This window comes from Pseudopodoces humilis, chromosome 27 (assembly GCF_049639895.1).
Source record: "Pseudopodoces humilis isolate 2021_Gansu_Grassland_sample_001 chromosome 27, ASM4963989v1, whole genome shotgun sequence".
Classification (NCBI taxonomy): Eukaryota; Metazoa; Chordata; class Aves; order Passeriformes; family Paridae; genus Pseudopodoces; species Pseudopodoces humilis.
Genome location: NC_142226.1, coordinates 3,908,030 through 3,921,998, shown reverse-complemented (window position 1 = coordinate 3,921,998; position 13,969 = coordinate 3,908,030). Strand labels below are relative to the sequence as shown.

The following is a 13,969-nucleotide window of genomic DNA, read 5'->3' as shown; positions in this document are numbered from 1 at the left end:
TGCTGGATTTTACATCCCAAAATTTATTGGACACGATGGAGCAGCACTTGCAGAGCTCCTGCCAAGGCTGGCAAAAATAACTGCATCACCCCTGCCATTCCCAATTTGCCATTCCCTCCCCTTCCAAGGCTGGAATGGCACTGGCTGAAATGTGCTTGTGATCAGAACAATTCCAGCTCTGTCCGGTCCTTTTTGTTCCAGAGCAAAGTGGAAATAAACAGCAAATCAGGATTTAAAAGGCAGCTTTGGATCTCTCAGGTTGGTTTCTGTGCTCTGGAAGTTGTCCAGGAAACAGCAACTCCTGTCTAAATGCTGAAGGAGGCGTTTTTGGGTATTTTTGACCCAAACCAAGGTATTTATTCACTGCCAGGCCAACACCAGTTGTCCCAGTGCTGGCACAGACCCGAAGCACTGGCAGGGATTCGGGTTAATTTGGGATAAAAAGCGCAGGTGATGGATTTTGACCAACCAGGTGCTATTTCTCCCTCCAGATTCCCATCCAGCACTCCACACTCGTCACTGACAGGGAACATTTGTGCCAAATCCCTCACTTCCCATCCATGGCACATGGAAATGGACCAGGAGCTGCAGGTTGCAAACAGGGACATGGAAAAAATTCCCCATGAAAAACCTGTTCAAGGCAAACCTGTTGCCAGCCGAATTTTTTTACTTGAGGTGGAAAACACTTAACTGGGACAGAATCAATGCAGGGCTATGCATGAAATCTAATTATCCATCTCTTGCAGACACTGCCCTGTGTAAAACAACCCTGCCACTCAATAGTATTGATAGTCCTGCCCTGATCTCCTGGTTTTCCATGGAATCCAGGGACTGATACATTGCAGAAAAAAAGCAAATTAAAGACTCTGTGCCAGCCCATCCCAGAATTCAGGATTTTATGACCTGCTGCTCTTCATGGCTTTATCACCACAAGCTGTGAGGGGCTACAAACTTTATTTTCTTAACTGAGCAAAGCTCTCTGCTCAGGAATAGGGACAGGGAAGATCCAGTGTGGATATTCAGGGATCATTTCCTCACTTTCCAAACACCACAGGATGTCAGACAGCTCCACCTGACACTGCCCCAGCCCAGACAGCCCCTGAAACTCAGGAGGAACTTGGGAGCAATAAAATTGTTGAAGGCTGATAAAAGGAGGGAAAGTTCTAGTCAGATGTTGGGATGAAATTCCTTCCTGGAAGGGTGGGGAGAGGCTGGGATGGAATTCCCAGAGAAGCTGTGGCTGCCCCTGGATCCCTGGGAATGTCCAAGGCCAGGTTGGAGCAAGCTGGGATGGTGGAAGGTGCCCTGCCCATGGCAGGGAGGTGGAATGAGATGAATTTTGAGGTCTCTTCCAACCCAAACTATTCCAGGATTCCAAATGGGAAGCCTCCATCAGCATTCCCAGCTCATTCTGCGTTTAGCACTTTATTAATACCTGGAAATTTGGAACATGCCCTCAATATCCACAGCAGAATGTTTGCTTTTGTGAGGGTTTTGTTTGGCTTTGTGTGTTCTTCAGTTTGCATTTTTTGTTTGGGTTTGTGGGGATTTCATTTGCTTGGGTTTCACGGATTTTAATTTGGTTGGTTTTGTGTCTTTTTTGTTTGTTTGGTTTGTGGTTTTTGGTTTATTTGGGTTTCTGGTTTTTAGTGTATTTGGGTTTGTGGGGTTTTTGGTTTGTGTCTCTTTAGTTTGAGTTTGTGGTTTTTAATTTGTTTGGTTTGTGGGTTATTTGTTTTGTTTTTGTAGATTTTTTGGCTGGTTTGTTTTGTGGGTCTTTAGTGTCTTTTGTGTGTTTTTAATTTGTTTGGTTTTGTGGTTTTTTGTTTATTTGGGTCTGTGGGACTTTAGTTTATTTGTGTTTGTGGTTTTTAGTTTGGTTTGGCTTTGTTTGGCTTGGATTTTCCTCCTCCACGGACGGTGTCAGTCTATCAAACCCAGAAGCCCATTTGGGCAGCTTTTAGAGAAAAATCTCGATTATTGAGCTTCCAAAGCCAACAAGAACTCAAACTGATCCATCAGCAGAGCACCAGGGGCCACAAAGCCAAACACCAGCTGGGGAAAAGGAGAAGTGCAGCAGCATCCCAACAAATCCCAGAGCCAGGAACGCTCCGAGAGGGACGGGAAGCAGCATTTAATTGCATTTTCTCCATCTGTTTGCACAACTCCACAAAGAGCCTGTGAAGAATGAGCTGCCTGTGCCTGAGCAAGAGCTGAGTATTTATCTCCAAACAGCTCCAGCTCCTCGGGGCTGCTTCCCTTGGGATTTCAGTGGCACTGCAGCCCTAATTGTTCCTTTTCCATCAGCCCCGAGTGTTTGCAGAGAGGATTCTGTGTCTTGGGAAGGAATTCCAGGACTGGAATTCCTCAGGGATTCCTCAGAGCCTTGGCTCCCTCCAGGAATTCCCACTGAACTTGGCTTTTGGGGAGGAAAAATCCAGACCACCAACAAAAACCCCACCCTAAAATTAAAATTCTAAGTTACAAAAAAGAAGGTTCCTTAAAAAAAAGCATTCAAGGTTATTGCATCCCTCTTCTTTTATATTTTACTTCAATATTCATGTATTTATATTTATAGATATTTAAAATAGTCACTTGCTGTTTTTATATTCCCTTGTATCTCTTTAAAAAAGGGCCCTGGGTCCCTCCAGGAATTCCCACTGAACTTGGCTTCTGGGGGAGAAAACATCCACACCAAAAAAACCCCACCCTAAAATTAAAATTCTAAGTTCCATAGCTGGGTATTCCTAAAAAACTAGCATCCAACATTATTGCATCCCTCTACTTTTACATTTTACTTAAATATAAGTGTATTTTGTATCTATTTATATTTAAAATACTCTTTATTAATTTTTTCATATTTGTTTTTATCTCCATCCCTTTGTATCCCTTTAAAATATATTTTTCCTCTATATTTACATATAAATATATATATATGTAAATATTTTCCTTTTTTATAGATATATTTATATCCCTCTTCTACAAATAGATTGATAAATTGTGCCCTGACAAGGATATAAATGAAAATACAGCCCCATGCTCTGCTTGACAAGATGGGGGTGCTGAAGGTTGGATTTGGGAAGTCTTTTCTAACCCAAACAGTTCTGTGATTGTGTAAATATATCCTTAAATCCCTTTTTGTTTGTTACCCTCTGGTCTAACATAGCACCCAGAGGTGGTGATTTCATAGTAATTGAATTTACTTTAATAATTTAATCTTCTTTTATCCCTTCATTAGTGAACAAATAAAGCACCTGCTTTGCATCCCCTGCTTTATAATTTCTTTGGAATTTGTATCACTTTTCCTCTCAATGTCCCAGACTTGCCTGATTTAACTCAGCTCTGAGTGAATTCCTCAGGTGTGAGGCAGCAAGGAGAGGAATTAATTCCCTTTGCAGTCCAGCCTCACACATCTTCCAAGGCAAGCAAAATACAGACATTTCTACATTTTTAGGAAAATTTTTCACCAGATGAGGCTGTCAAGATTCACGTCCCAGTCAAATTTAACTGAGATTATTTATAACTGGCTCCAAAATTCTGCAGCTGAAAAGAAATTCAGGACTCCACAGCTGGGTTGGGGCTGGGAGAAGAATCATTTAGTGAGAAAAGAAGGAAAAATCCACCAGTCTGAGGGTGAGCAGGGCTAATTAGGAAATCATGTTGAATTCAAGGGACAGTAAATGGGGAAAGAAAACAAATTTAGAGATGCTAAAAGCACGAAAGCATTTAATTTAAATATTTTCTAAACGAGACGTGCTGAAATGGAGCTCCCTGAACTGCTGGTGTTTCCTAGAAGCTCGTAAGTAAAAAAATTACCTTGAGATCAAAGCATTTTATTGAAATGAAAATGAAATTCTCTGTTCTCCTAATTCCCCAAGAAAAAGCTGACAGATTTTCACTCCCAGTGGTCCCACCATGGCTGCCCTGGGCTCTTTTGCCACACCTGCCACTAAACCCAGTGATTTGTGCTGATCTAAATCCCTCTCCTCTCCTCTCCTCTCCTCTCCTCTCCTCTCCTCTCCTCTCCTCTCCTCTCCTCTCCTCTCCTCTCCTCTCTCCTCTCTCCTCTCTCCTCTCTCCTCTCTCCTCTCCTCTCCTCTCCCTCCTCTCCTCTCCTCTCCTCTCCCTCTCCCCTCTCCTCTCCTCTCCCCTCTCCCCTCTCCCCTCTCCCCTCTCTCCTCTCTCCTCTCTCCTCTCTCCTCTCTCCTCTCTCCTCTCTCCTCTCTCCTCTCCTCCCCTCCTCTCCCCAGAGGGGATTTTGGGGGGGTCCATTCCCAGCTCTTCAAGCTCCACAGCAGCTCTGTGTGCCCCCCAGGAACAAGAATTCCCACCACAAGGAATATCCTGAGCTTTTTGGGTCACTTGGAAACTGTGATCTCTGCAGGGTGAGGTGGTGCAGAACCAGCTGTGCCACATCTGGGGAGAGACACCAAACCCCTGGGGCCTTCACCTCACAGCTCTGCAGCCCTGGCAGCACCAGCCTTTGTCTTTTCCCACCCTGCAGAGCTGTGAGCACCAAATCCCTGCCTCTTCCCAGCTCTGCGCTGGGATTTGGGATCTGGAGGGAATCCCAGCAGACAGAGGGAGATGGGGAGCAGGGAGAGCCAGGCAGTGAGAGTAGACAGGAATGAGCTGCTGGGGAAATGGAGAGAGGTGAGGAAGTCACACAGTGAGGAAAAGAGGATTAAGGAAGATCCTCCAGCACAGGAACAGAGTGAAGTCCCAAAACCACAGGGTGGAGAAGGAAAAACAGCAGCGCTGGAGCTGTTATTCCTCAAATCCCAGTGAACCTCTGGCACCAGGAGCTGGAGCTCTGCAGTGTCAGGACCTCCTTCTGCTCTTCCAGGAGCTCCTTTTGCTTCTCCAGGAGCTCCACATTGTCCCTACAATTCCTGGCAGGAGGGGACAACCAGGGTGGGTCATTCCCAGATTTTCAAGCCACACAACAACTCCTGATTTCTCTTCCTGGAGCTCTTCCAGAGAATCTCAGGAGCAAATCCTGGAGCTTGTTCTGCCCTTCTGCTCCTCCAGGAGCTCCACACTGTCCTTACAATTCCTGCCAGGAGGGGACAGCCAGGGGGGTCGGGCTCTGCTCCCAGGAACAGGGACAGGAGGAGAGGGAACGGCCTCAGGCTGGGCCAGGGGAGGCTCAGGGTGGGTATCAGGAGGAATTTCCCCATGGAAAGGGCGGTACTGGAGCTGCCCAGGGAGGTTTGGTGTCCCCAGCTCCGGAGGTATCCAGGGAAGGGCTGGATGTAGCACTGAGTGCTCTGGGCTGGGGACAAGGTGGGGGTGGCTCAGCTTGGATGATCCTGGAGGGCTTTTCCAAGCGGGGATGTCACTGTTGGACACGATGTGTTAGTGTGGCTTCACAGCACACACCAGGAGTTGTCAGGAAAAGGGGTCTTTATTCTCTGAACTTTTCAGCTTTTATAGGGTCTCACACTATGACTGGGGAAGGGAACACCACCTCTTGTCCCATCGGTGGGACAAGAGAAAAACTCGCTATTTACAGTTCTGCAGAACTGCTTTGAGAAAGCAAGATGATTTACAAATGTTCTTCTTGAGTGCAAGATCTCCCAAGAAACTTTCTCTTGGGAACAGATCTGCCACTGACAGCTTGCAATTCCCTCAGGCTCCGAGAAAATCAGGTTCACACCGGGATTCTCACAGGGACAATGGCTTTTCACAGATCTGCAGCCCTGCCCAGCCTGTCCCTGCACCAGTTGAGCTATTCGTGCTGGGATAGTGGGAATGCCAGCACACACCCTGGGAATGGCAGGACACACCCCGGGAATGGCAGGACACACCCCGGGAATGCCAGCACACACCCCGGGAATGGCAGGACACACCCCGGGAATGGCAGGACACACCCGGGAATGGCAGGACACACCCCGGGAATGGCAGCACACACCCCGGGAATGGCAGGACACACCCCGGGAATGCCCAGCACACACCCCGGGAATGGCAGCACACACCCTGGGAATGGCAGGACACACCCTGGGAATGCCCAGGACACACCCCGGGAATGCCCAGCACACACCCCGGGAATGGCAGCACACACCCTGGGAATGGCAGGACACACCCTGGGAATGCCCAGGACACACCCCGGGAATGCCCAGGACACACCCCGGGAATGGCAGCACACACCCCGGGAATGGCAGCACACATCCCGGGAATGGCAGCACACACCCCGGGAATGGCAGGACACACCCCGGGAATGCCCAGCACACACCCCGGGAATGGCAGGACACACCCCGGGAATGGCAGGACACACCCCGGGAATGGCAGCACACATCCTGGGAATGGCAGCACACACCCCGGGAATGGCAGGACACACCCCGGGAATGGCAGGACACACCCCGGGAATGGCAGCACACACCCCGGGAATGCCAGGACACATCCCGGGAATGGCAGGACACACCCCGGGAATGGCAGGACACACCCCGGGAATGCCAGGACACATCCCGGGAATGGCAGGACACACCCCGGGAATGGCAGGACACACCCCGGGAATGGCAGGACACATCCCGGGAATGGCAGGACACATCCCGGGAATGGCAGGACACACCCCGGGAATGGCAGGACACATCCCGGGAATGGCAGGACACACCCCGGGAATGGCAGGACACACCCCGGGAATGGCAGCACACACCCTGGGAATGCACAGCACACACCCTGGGAATGCACAGCACACACCCTGGGAATGCACAGCACACACCCTGGGAATGCACAGCACACACCCTGGGAATGCCAGGACATCCCAGGAATACCAGGACACATCCCTGGAATACCAGGACACATCCCTGGAATACCAGGACATGGCTGTGTCCTGTCTCAGCCATCCCTGCCGAGGGATCTCATGCTGCCCTCCCGTTTATCAGGAAGATGTTCGCTGGTGACAGCAGCCTCAGCTGATGCATGCCCAGCAGCTCGGGGCAGAGCAGACATCACTGCAACTGTTTCTGTGCCTCTTTGATGCCTCCAACCCTACTTTCTTCCTGTCCTTTTTTTAAAACAAAAAAAAAGTTCCTGAGAGCGTTTGTTCCCAATTTTAAAATTCTGTTTCTTTTGGTGCATTTCCCAACGATCGCTCCGAGGGAGGAGGAGAATAATGAGCAGGCTTTGATGGCAGATCACACCAGAGCCATTTACTGCGGGACTCTGATGCACTGCTCTGCCTTAAAACGGGAATTATCGTGTCACTGGGCTCTTCCCTGAGTCACACATTCCCAAGAACTGAAGTAGTATTCCAGCGTGCATCCAAACTGCATTTATCACCTCCTTTAGCCTTAGTTAACACCCAAAACTCGAATAATTTGCTTTGGGGCAGGCTCAGGGTGGCACTTGCAGCAATAAACCCCTCTCCCGCCCTCAAAATAAAGCCCTGATTTATGCCAACGCTCTCTGTCACTCTGGCTCAGGTTAAATTTTAAATACATTTATTTTCCCCCTCGGTTACAGCCTTGAAAGCCTTCTAATCACCAGTCAAATAAACTCCAGATCATTTCAGATGTGTGTGACTAAAGGGCAGCCCTGGCTCGAGCCTTTGTACAAGATTTCCTGCGGCATCAAGGTAATAAAAAAACATTACAAAGTGTACAAGGAGCTGTGTGTAAATGCCAAAAAATGAACTGGAAATGTCAAGAAAGTGCAACAGCAGCTGCGTGTCCTCTGTCCCAGGATTTGGGAGTGACGTGGTCTCACACAGAGACCGACAGATGTTCCAGCAGAGGGGTTGCAAATGGGCAAATCTGAAACAAATTGCGAAAATTTTGGGGTGGAAAAAGCAGTTTTGCAAATGGATTTGCCTTTCCTCCCAACAGATGCTGAGCTCACCTGTCCTGACATCCTCACCTATCCCAAAAGCCTCACCTGTCCTGACATCCTCACCTCTCCCAACATCCTCACCTGTCCCAACATCCTTACCTGTGCCATCATCCTCACCTGTCCCAACATCCTCACCTGTCCCAACATCCTCACCTGTCCCAAAAGCTTCACCTATCCCAACATCCTCACCTGTTCTGACATCCTCACCTATCCCAACATCCTCACCTGTCCTGACATCCTCACCTATCCCAACATCCTCACCTGTCCCATCCTCACCTGTCCCAAAAGCTTTACCTGTCCCAAAAGCTTCACCTGTCCCAACATCCTCACCTGTCCCATCCTCACCTGTCCCAAAAGCTTTACCTGTCCCAAAAGCTTCACCTGTCCAGACATCCTCACCTGTTCCAAAAGCTCCACCTGTCCTGACATCTTCACCTACCCCAAAAGCTCCACCTGTCCTGCCATCCTCACCTGTCCTGACATGCTCACCTGTCCTGCCAGCCCCCACAGCCTCCCCAGTGTAGCCAAGCCCTGGGAACAGCCAGAGCTGCTCTCTGACCTTTTGGGGACCAGTGGGACAATCTTGGGACAAAGCTGTGTCCCCACTGAGCCCCTGTGAGCTCTGATTGCTTCAGCACCCACAAAACCCTGGCAGTGCCGTGAGGCACAGCAGAGAATTAGAGAATTTCTCCCGAAATTAGAGGGGATTTGAGCAGAATTTAATTGGTAAGAGCATGAAATGCTGCAAGGCTCCACCTCAATGAAGGCATTTCCCTGGCTGAATGTCCGGGGTAATTGGCTGGTTGGACTCATTACCAACAAGTTCTCAGCCTTAATGATAATTTTAAGGACTCCAGCAAAAAAAATAAAAAATAAAAAATAAAAAAAAAAAACCAAAAACTTATGGGGAGCTGAACAACATTTTAGGTTCAGTAATCAACAGCCGTGTAAGCTGCATTTTAACATGGTTAATTTGTCATTCCCCCAGCAGCAGCATGGAACATCATGACCTGACTTCCACTAGGAAACAGCTTTTTCCAGATATCTGAGGGTTCCACTGCCCCAGAGTATTTGAGGGTTTGCAGCCTTCACACACAGTCTTTCACCCCCACAGCCACTGGGCATCATTTATGGCAGCAAACCCAGGGCTGAATTCAGGACTTGGGGAGGCAGGAGTAAGGAAAATGCAAAATAACAAATGGGTGAAGAGAATGTAAGAAAAGTGCAGTAATTCAAATCTCCTGGACACACTGCTCCTGGAAATCCCACTGTCAACCTCACATTACCCACCCTCCCAGACATTCCAGGGAATTCATCCAGAGTACACTTTTAATGAAAAAAAAAGACATTCTGGAAGGAAGCAGCAATTTAAATGCTGAAAAAAAAATAAATTAAATTACACAACAACAAGGCAGAGATGCTTAGATCTTGGTACAGACTCTGCAGCTCAGTTTCCCACCTCCCAAGCCGAATTCAGGTGTAATTCCAGCCCCTCCTGGACTCACCCTCATAGCTGGCCTGGAAGCCTTGGGCACTCACGGCGTAGTCACTGACGAGCCACAGGGACAGCACGAGGCCAGTACTGACGATGGGAGCAGGCAGCTGGAATCCTGTCAGCCTGCAAAAAAACCCACACAAGGTCACACTCACCAGGAAAAACCCACAGCAAGGTCACACTCACCAGGAAAAACCCACACAAGGTCACACTCACCAGGAAAAACCCACACAAGGTCACACTCACCAGGAAAAACCCACACAAGGTCACACTCACCAGGAAAAACCCACACAAGGTCACACTCACCAGGAAAAACCCACACAAGGTCACACTCACCAGGAAAAACCCACACAAGGTCACACTCACCACTGCCCTGCAAAAAGCCAGGAGTGGGGCAGATCCTATCCCGCTCCAGGAGAAGGTGCTCAGAGCTGCAGGACACCTGGGACTGCCTGAGAGCAACAAATCCTGAGCTTTTCCCACCTCCTGCCTGGCCACAGGAACTGCTCCTGGAATTCTGCACTGTTTTTCACAGGTTTTCTCCACTCCTGTGGTTCTTCACTGCTCCTGTCCTGCTTCACACCTTGGTCACCAACACCTGCCCTGGGGCACTCCACAAACCCAGCCTTGGGATGCTGGAGCAGAACCCACCTCATCCATGCCATGGGACAGAGATTTTGGGGTGCTGAGTGAGCCCAGGGCATCGTTCAGCAATGCTAAAAATGTTTTGAGAACCCTGGAGTAAAAATCTGACTGAAGCGTTCTACAAACTGCACTAGACTGAACACAAAAGCAGGTGAAAAATGGATGTTAGCAACGAATGAAAGCCTTCAGTGTGGTGCCTCCAGAGTGTTTGCTCTGCAGTCTGGTGGTGGATAAGGCTGGAAGTTTCTAGGAATCCTCCCCATCCTCACCCAGTTCAGCACAAGGCCAAGGATGGGGGTTTAATGTGGGGACAGATCCAAAATGCACCACAGCAAAGGCTGGGATGGTTCTCACCTCCTCCCTGAGGTAAAAATCCAAGCCCACAGCCATGGAATTGCTGTATGACAGAGTCTGGGAGCTGCACTGCAGGAATTCTCAGGACATGGACACAAATCAGAGAGAAGGGAACAAAATAAAATTGGACAAATCCAGGAACTCCCAGCCCTCGTGTCTCGTCCTCCCATCTGCTTTCCCTTATGGACTCACAGCTAAATGACAACTGATTTTATTATAAAAGCATGTTTATTAATGATTTTCATTAATCCCAAACACAAACCCCTGCTGCTGAGCCATCCCCAGACCAGCTTATTCCCCAAAATTACAGTTTTGTAACTTCCAAACCTTCTCCTTACATTTGGCCGAGGGGATTCCTGGACAGATTTCCAGTTCAAAGCAATCCCACAGTGGACTTCTGCTGGCCAGCACCGAGGCCAGGAATCCAGGAGCAATCCCTGAGCTGCCCCAAACTCAGACTAACAAACCACGGGAGCAGCAGGAACTGAAGGAATTTGGTATCATTTGGGATCAAGAGTGCTCAAAGGATCACAAGGGCAGGAGTAGGACAAGATAAACAGGAAAAAATAGAATTTAAAGCTTCTCACAACACACTCCAAGGTTTAACCCGTGCAGAGCAGCCAGACTTTGTGCCAAAGGGTCAAAGGATCACCTGTGATACAAAGCCCTCTGACCCTTTAAGAAATACCTGTAAATATGATTTCATTCCGGGTATTTCCTCTCTTCACGTGGAATGAAAAAGCACCCAGAGAACAGAACCAGATTTGGGGGGCACCATTTAAATTCCTCTGAACACTCAGCCCAAGCAATTCCTCCTTTAAGTCATCACCAGCCCCCAGAGACAGCGAGGGAACCTCCCTCCTCCTCTCTCTGGCTCTCATTTAGCAAACTTAAATATTATTTCACACACATTTGAGCTCTGACTGATGAGAGTTGACAGGCTCTGCCTGAGAACTTTATTGAAGCAAAATTTCCAGTTACTGGCAGAGCTCACAGAGTTGCCAGCCCATGATTTAAGTTTTAATGTCAGCGCAGCAGCACTGACCAGCCCTCAGAATCAAATCCGTTGTCTGGAGAAGCTGGAAGGACAATTGTTCCTGTTTATTAACAATCAAAGCTTCCAGGATCCAGAGGGATTCAGTTTTTACTATGCTGAGTAAAAGCATCATTGTTTTTATTAATTAATTTGTCAGTTTAATTAAGAGTGGCCTGATGAAACATCCATGCACTAAAAAAAAAATAAATAAAATAAATACAGGAAATGCTTGGACCAGCTTTAATAAAAGCAGAACCTGGTGATTTATCTTCCCCTGATCACCCCATAGCACCACCCAGGAATTTGTTAATGCAGCCTGGGCTTTTCATTACCCAGAGTGGATCTGCTCTCTCTGAACTGAGCTTTTTGCGTCGTGGATTCTGCTCACAGTCCCTGTGCTAAGAGGATCCCACTTTGCAGATGTTGCTTTTAATCCAGGGCAACATGAACATGTCCTTTACCTGTAAGGAAGAGCTGCTGTCCCCGAGGAGTCACAGGAATTAAGTGTTACCTGAAATAACACTGCCCTGCAGCATTTATTCCAACACAACTGGTATTTTCTACTAACAGGGCTTTAAAAGAAAAGTGCCTGTGCACGAGGCCATGAAATTGTCACCCAGTTTGTTCTCAGGCTTTCCACAGAGCCCACACTGACTGGAGAGACAATTTCCAAGGGAACCTCTAGAAACTGATAAACCCAACCAGCTCTGATCCTCAGAGGTTCCCTCGCGTGTCCCCAGTGTGCCCAGAGCCAGCAGAGCAGAAGGGGTTGCCTGGCAGCACCAAAGGGCACCAGATCCTGCTCCAAACCCTGCTCCAAACCTGCTCCAAACCTGCTCCAAACCCTGCACCAAACCCTGCTCCAAACCCTGCTCCAAACCCTGCTCCAAACCTGCTCCAAACCCTGCTCCAAACCCTACTCCAAACCCTGCTCCAAACCTGCTCCAAACCCTGCTCCAAACCCTGAACCAAACCCTGCTCCAAACCCTGCTCCAAACCTGCTCCAAACCCTGCTCCAAACCCTGCTCCAAACCCTGCTCCAAACCCTGCTCCAAACCTGCTCCAAACCCTGCTCCAAACCCTGCACCAAACCTGCTCCAAACCCTGCTCCAAACCCTGCTCCAAACCTGCTCCACTGCACCAAACCCTGCTCCAAACCCTGCTCCAAACCCTGTTTCACTTCACCAAACCCTGCTCCCCTGCACCAAACCCTGCACCAAGCCCTGCTGCCCTGCACCAAACCCTGTTCCAAACTCTGTTCCAAACCCTGCACCAAACCCTGCTCCCCTGCACCAAACCCTGCTCCCCTGCACCAAACCCTGCTCCCCTGCACCAAACCCTGCACCAAGCCCTGCTGCCCTGCACCAAACCCTGTTCCAAACTCTGTTCCAAACCCTGCACCAAACCCTGCTCCCCTGCACCAAACCCTGCTCCCCTGCACCAAACCCTGCACCAAGCCCTGCTGCCCTGCACACCGAAGAGCCCCTCTGCCCACACAACATCACACGTGGCTTCACCACTGCTGCTGAAACCAAACTCAGTCAGGAGGAAGCAGGAAATGCTGCTTCAATCATGAAATTATCTGTGCAGCACCTCTGCCCCACAGCCCTCCCTGGCTGCTCCTGCAGGGAAATCCTGCACTGGGAACGAGCTGGAACTGCTCCTGGTTCTCATCACAATAAAACCCACTTCTCCTCTCAAGCCTCCAGCCAATGCACACAACTGAATTTTTTATCCTCTCTGATGTCCTTGCCTTGTCCAAGTGAGAGCCCAGGCAGCATCCCCTTGAAGGAACAATCATTTAGCATGTCCATGTTCAAAACCTCAGCTCTGCTGTTCCAAAGCTCCAAGACAGCTGGATTGGCAGGAATCCCTGCTTGGTAACTGTTCTCCTGCCTTCCTCCCCAAATCTGCATCCCAGAAAAATTTAAACCATGGGAATGGCAGACAGAACATGGAATCATTCCCCACCAAACAGCAATTCTGACATGGCTGATCTTTAGGGCAGCAATCACAAAATACACACTAAGAAAGCAAAAAAGCAGCAAACTCAGTTCCTTGTTTTTATGGAGTTGAGGGCAGTAATAACAGCAGGAATAATCATATTCCATTCCTTCTGTACCTCTAGCCAAATGGATTATTGAGTGATTATCCCCTTAACGTGCTTGGAGCCAGCACTGATTGTGTGAGATTTGCAATGTGTTTTTCATTGGCTTAATTTTGCTCCTGCCGTGAGGAACCAAATGAAACCAGTGCCAGAAATGCCACTTGATAAGCTTGCCCTTGCAAAAAATCAATATATCCAAACAAATCAACACAGAAATCCTCTGCTCTGTTTGCATCCCTCGTGCTCTGCTTCAGGTGTGCCACGGATGCTGCAAATCTTCCTGCTTTGGCTCCCAGTTTGCAGCAGGATGGAAAAATCTTTTCTGGGAGAGTTGATGGCAGTGAGAACACCTTCCACAGGTGAGAACACCCTCCTGCCACGAGGCTCAGCCTGGAATCAGATGGGGCAGAACCCCAGAATCAGGGAGGTTGGAAAAGCCTTCCAGGACCATCAAGTCCAACCTGTGCCCAATCCTCACTTTGTCCCCAAGTGCCACATCCAG

General features: G+C 48.9%; 1 protein-coding gene across 3 annotated transcripts in view; it reads right to left on the bottom strand.

The window, feature by feature from the left end:
• Positions 1-13,969, bottom strand: part of CSMD2 (CUB and Sushi multiple domains 2) — a 294,243-nt gene that overhangs the window by 215,723 nt on the left and 64,551 nt on the right. For all 3 annotated transcript variants that reach the window (XM_088067354.1, XM_088067353.1, XM_088067355.1), the window contains exon 4: positions 9,336-9,448. In XM_088067354.1, coding sequence (XP_087923480.1) covers positions 9,336-9,448 — 113 coding nt within the window. The remainder of the gene's footprint in view (positions 1-9,335; positions 9,449-13,969) is intronic.